Source organism: Camelus ferus, chromosome 10 (assembly GCF_009834535.1).
Source record: "Camelus ferus isolate YT-003-E chromosome 10, BCGSAC_Cfer_1.0, whole genome shotgun sequence".
NCBI lineage: Eukaryota > Metazoa > Chordata > Mammalia > Artiodactyla > Camelidae > Camelus > Camelus ferus.
The window spans coordinates 20,724,465-20,730,464 of record NC_045705.1 but is presented as its reverse complement, the minus strand read 5'-3'; the positions used below and the strand labels follow the sequence as shown (position 1 = coordinate 20,730,464).

At 48.4% G+C, this 6,000-nt stretch overlaps 1 protein-coding gene across 1 annotated transcript in view; it reads right to left on the bottom strand.

The window, feature by feature from the left end:
* Positions 1-2,980: 2,980 nt before the first annotated feature.
* The window catches only part of KIAA1549L (KIAA1549 like), a 235,837-nt gene continuing 232,817 nt past the window's right edge, over positions 2,981-6,000 (bottom strand). The window contains 1 exon segment of the mRNA XM_032488437.1: positions 2,981-3,262. Coding sequence (XP_032344328.1) covers positions 2,981-3,262 — 282 coding nt within the window.

Sequence of the window (6,000 nt, the reverse complement as noted above, 5' to 3'; positions counted from 1 at the left end):
CTGGAAAAAAAGCCAAAATGCATTTCTTTTCATGAATGCAGAAAACTCACATTGAAACTAGTTCTGAAAAATGTTTATTACGCCACAAATGCACTGTCCTCTATACACTTTAGCTGAAGTTCTTTACATATTCAACCGTCTTTTATCTTCACAAGGATGTACGGAGTCCCTCCTGTGACCCTTGCCTACTTTTGCAACTTCCTGGCACAGTTCGGGAAACACACCATAGACGAGCGTGCAGGCCATGTGGTGAAATGGAAAGCAAGCCGGATGGTGAGTCAGCGGGCCTGGGCTGGAGGCCCCGGCAGGTCACTCCACTTCTCTGGACTTGTGCTTCCCTCTCTGAGGTCACCGAGGTCCTCTGGGCCTTCTTCAACTGTCTGCAGGGTCATAAGGAACACAGATTCTCTGGGCTCTCATGGAACTCTATTTTCACTCCCATGGGGCACTTCTGACCGTCTGCCTTTCTTCGGAGTCAGCTTCCAGGTATCTGTCAACTTCATGAGGTCAGGAGACTCTTCAGAAAAGGGATCACATTTTAGACATAGAAAAATCTAACAATGGTGGCCATCTTCACATTCACGGACAGACTGACATCTCAACTTAAGGCCTTCCTCCCATATACTGTTTTTAAACCTGCAGTGTCTAGTTTAAGAGAGCGTCTGCTTTAGCACGCTATATTTTTCATCATCTCTGTTGACTAACTCAGTATTTTGTGGGATTCTGCAAAGATCACAATGAGTATTCTCCATCCTCTTAGCAAGCGGGAGCCATACCACCACCCACTGGAGGCTCCTTCTCTGTGTGTCACTGGGGCCTCCAGAGTGCAGACACTGTCTTTGAAGCATGTGCATATATTTTAGTTACACTAAGATCTTGAAACTTCATTTTCACATACAGTATTTTCAGGCATTTACCAAGTAGACAAAGTACTAGGTTGATATCATTGCACTGATGAAATATTAATATCATTGATAAGGCGGGACAATGTAGCTGACTTTATCAGACTCATACCATTTGCATGAAAAGGCTGAGTTTCTTTGGCTCTTTGTTCATTCAAGTGCACTGAATTCCTATTTGGATAGACTTAGGCATTGTGTTAATCTGTCAATAAAATCTTACACTGTCCACAGTGTTTTGCAAACTGATTTAGGTTTTGGACTACAACAACTGGCCATTGGTAGAAATATACCATATATACACATGGAGATTACAAAAATACATTTTATTTATAGCTGATTTTTTTTTAAGTAACAAAAACTAACACTATGAAAGATCAACCAGCATACCAAAAGGACACTACCTAATATCATCTGAACAAGAGATCTGTTTGGGGATTTCATGACACATCATCTCCAGAACATTCCAGAAAGGGCAATTTGCCATTGGGAAATAAAAAACAGCTTCTTTGAAAAGTCTGTGCTTTGACAGTTTGACTCTCCCACTGTAATCAGTTCCATTCCTACTCTTCACTCAATTTTTAAATTTCCACCTTCTTCTCTCAATAAAGACCAAAGAAACTCATGAAGAGAATGGAAAGATGGGCTCAGAGGGAATGGATGCAAGCTGAAGCTGGATGGGTCACGGGGGAAGGCAGGACAGGACCTCACTCTCCAACAGACACCAAGAAAGCACCCGACACTGAGCACAGCTCCCAAAGTGGGTGAGGGAAACACGGTGTCCCCTCCCCTGGGCTCCCTGAAGTCAGTAGCTGTTTGCTTCTGCGTGTGGTGTCTCGGGGCTGCAAGGCAGTGTCCACCCAGAGCTCTGGGGGCCGGCTTGCCACGCCAGGGAGGGTGATTTACAACATCACGGTCCCAAGGTCAGAAGCCTGTCATTTCGGCACATGTCCTCCTATGTCTATCAACTACGGGGAGGAGGGTGGGAGGGGATTGGCTAGCTCCATACGCCTTTAAAAATGTTATTTACATTAAAACGTAAATCAACAGATTTTTCTACATTCAGAAGCTTCTATAAACAGAGGCTGCAGCCTGGGGAGACTGGATCCACTGGTCCGCTTCTAATAGGCATCAATGACTATTTCCTTTCGTACCACTGGGCAGCACATGCTGGATGTTATTGTTGAAGAGACAGAGGTTTTCTTGCAAAAGTCAATGTGTCTATTATCCCAAAAAAGAGAGAAGCTTCGTTCTCAGGCCTCCTTCATTGCAGGGCAAAGAAAAACTGTTTTTCTTTTGTAGGATCCTAAAAGCTCTTAGCACCGATTCTCTTTCAGTTGGAGCCCAACTTGCAGAATACTCTGTTTCCAAGCTGACAACACCTTTTCAAAAACCTGTCAACACAAATCCATCACTCCCTCTCATCTTCTCTCTTTCTTGGCCTTTGTTGAATTAATAGAGGGGAAAAAAGAGTCAGGACTATTTATAGGTGAAGTCATTGACAGTACTGATTTTCATCCAATTTATTTGACTTTGAATATGAACCTTTAAAAGAAAAGGACTCAAGTTTCTTGGCTGGAGTCAGTGTCTCCCTTAGAGACCAGAGGTGATTTGAAGGATGACAGTCATGGCTGAATGAGAGTACAGTCTGGTGCTTAATCACACGCCTGCATTGCCTTGAACACAGAAACAGAGTTAACATGCAGAGGTCACCGAAGATAGAGCTATGTTCTCCCCCTTCTGGTGATTTATTAAAATGTGGCATTGGACAGGAATCTGCAGATGAGTGAGTGTCTCTCGTGACTAAGGCTCCAGAGGGAAATACACCCACACTTTGAACATCTAATATAACAGAGTATCAAACATATGGTCCCATGTGGGACTTCTTGACAATCAGTTGAATCAGCCGAGAATCCAGTTGTTCAAGAGTCTCCTCTTTCCCAGAAGCCCCACTGTTCACTTTTTTAGAAACCAAGGCTGAGAAAGACTCACGCATCGTCTGTCTCCAGTCCTATCACGCCAGGCTGGAGAAACCCAAAGACTATTTCCTCTGAGTCTGGAAGTCCCACGGGGCTAAGGCATTAGACCTGGAACTCAAACATGTCTGTCTGTTTCTTGGCCAGCTTGGCCACCTCTTCCCGGATGGCCTTCACGAGGGCAGCCGTGGAGATGTTGGTCAGGGGTGTGTCGGATGGGTCGTTCTCCGCCAGGCTCTGCTGCGAGGCCGCCGTGGAGGGCACCGGGGCCTGCTCCAAGCTGGGGTGCAGGCCGGCTGGCTGGCTGTACTGGCGAGGGAGCCTGGAGGGCGAGTTCTGCTGACATCGGGACCGGGGGTAAGCCTCGATGTAGCCTGGGAGGGGGACCTGGAGAGGACAACAGGAGAGAAGACAAGGGCCTGGGGTCAGGAGGGGCTCAAGTCATAGGACACACTCATTATCAGAAGCAGGAGGGGATCGGAGATGATGAAGAGACTTGGAAGAAAATGAAGGCCATGCACCATTGTACAGATACAAAAGCTGGACTCTGGAAAATAGGTGATTTGGACTCACCGGATATACTGGTTGCAATGAATTAAACAGGTGTTTTAAACCTGGTGCAAACAGTTGGCACATACCTGAGCCTACATCTGAACCTATCTGAACCTTCTTTTTTAATATAAACACCATCCAGCCAACAGAATGTTGTTCTCTAAGGACCTGCAAAGGACTCACAGGGATTTCCCACTGATGATAGCAGCTAACACTGAATGAATCTGGTGTTGAGGGCCGTCCAAATGTGATCTCAGTTAATTTTCAAAGCAACAACCTAGGAGGTAGGTGTTTTTGTCCTTATTTTACAGAAGAGGAAACTGAAGCAAGCAGTGTCACAGTTGAAGGTGACACAGCTGACAAGCCACTGAGACACACTGGCTCCAACGCTGGTGGTTAGTCACTGCACTATAATGTCATAATCTTGGTTTCTTGAAAAAATTCTCTCTTTTCATTAGAAGTGGAAGATACACAGTTCCGTGCTTTCATACATGAACATTTCTAGTGGTAAGGGCAGGGCAATGATTTGGAATTCAGCATCGACTTTCCCACAGACGTGGTGCCGCACACTAACTCACAAAAAGCCTGTATATCCTACAGTGTCTGCTGCAACACTGCGAGGCAAGTGCCCACGGATGACGTAGGCACGGGGTGCTCAGGGAATGGGACACACGGGGGGAGTCAGGTGGCTTTCTGGGAGAAGCAGCGTAGCTGAGTCTGGAAGACGAAGAGGCTGATTCAAGGGAGACAAGGTGACAGGGGCATTCCCAGCAGAGGGAAAAGCAATGCTGAGGCTTGGTGGTCCATAGAGGATGGGGCACCCAGGGAGGTTCAGTGAGTTGTTCTGACCAGGGAGGGTGTGCGGGGTGTGGGAGGAGCTCAGGAAGGCAGGCAAGGCCAGGCTAGAAAGCCACTGAGTGCCAGCCTGGGGGTTAGGTTTTCTAACCTATGGAGTGCTTCTGAAGAATATAGCATGTTTCCATTCTTTACAGAGATGCTTGTTGGGGCTCTGGTGAAGATGCAGTGAGATGCGGTTGGGATGATTCAGAGATTCTGGGTGGGTGACTGTGGAGCAGGAAAGCAGGCCCTTCCCAGCCCCTGCCAGATGTCCTGACAACCCCTCCTGAGAAACCTGGCTGGGGAGCCACGCATGTGGTCAGCAGAGGACGGGGCTGGTTTTAGGAAGGACGCTCTAGGGGTGGGCCCCCTGGAGGCCAAGAGGAGACTGAGTTCTACCTCAGTGGGCCAGGTGAGAGCCGGTGAGGACCCAAGTGAGGGAAGAAGTGGTGGGATGGATGTCCCAGAGTTGGGGGCTTTCATTTCCCCATAAGACCTGGCAAAGAAAGACAAAGTGGCAAATAGGTGTTAATGGTGGGTCTTTGTACACGAGGGCTGGCTTATTTCACACGCATCTTAGAGGAAAATCAGAGTCAGGCTGTCTGAGTCCTTGGGCTGCAGAAGCCAGGAATGCACAGGTAACGGGATAACAGAGTGCCAAGGCCAGGACAGGGGCCTGGCCTGTCAGGTCTCAGCTCATCTCCCTCCTTTTGGGAGAACTTCCCCAGCCTTGTAGTAGCCAGGGGCTCCCTGTAGGGTGCGTCTGTGCACTTTCTCTAGGTCATTGCTCATAACGCCATCACCTGTCTCAGGCATCCACCCAGTGAAGGCAGAACTGTGTCTCACCTGCTTATTACTGGGCACCGGTGCCCAGAATTGTGCATAGTACACAGGAAGGAGTGTCTCAGAACCTAGGGTTCTGAGCAGCACAACTGAAATCATGACCATCTGGGGCCATATGTTTGTGAAGGAAGCTGCCACAAACCCTTTCACTGCATTTCAAGTTCAGCTGCAGCTGAGAGTCAGTGTCCAAATCTTGAGACTGCTCAGCTCTACAGCATTAAGCCTCTTGGTGCTGGTGGCTGGGACAGGCCAGGGACACCTGACTCCACTGAAGTGGCCTCAGGGTAATATTCAGAAGCGGGACAAATGAGCAGATGCGACACTCTTCCTCCCTTGTGGTAGATGCAGGCTGCTGCATCACAACTTGCCGGCCAAAATCCAGGCTGGCAATCACTATTCCTTCCCTGGCCAGTGTCCATGGTGGGTATCACCTACTGATCACAGCACACTTTCCCGCTGAGCCTGGCAGCCCCATGCCAATCCTTCTCCATCCAGCACCAAGGATGAAACGTATTTGTTAAGCCAAGTCCAGGTGATTTTACGCAAGCTAGCTCTTTATGTCTGGATAACTGGGATCAGGAAGGTCAGATATCCAAATGATGGTAGGGGCTTTTTTCTTCTCACACAGATGTGGAGGGTGAACATTTCCCCAACTGGAGGATCTTTCTCAAGCTGACAACTGGTCCCTCTGAGCCTCCTGTGCTTTCACTGTGAGAAAGCACCTGACCTCCCCTCTTGGTTCCTGGCTGCCATGCTCCACGCATGGGCACGCTGCCCTGCTTCTCTCCAGGTGGTAATTGGGCTCCAGGAAAGACCCATTTAGGCTGCAGCAAGCATTTTCCTCGTGAAAACAACTAATAGGAAACCAGCTCTCCCCCACACTGGGGGGTGGC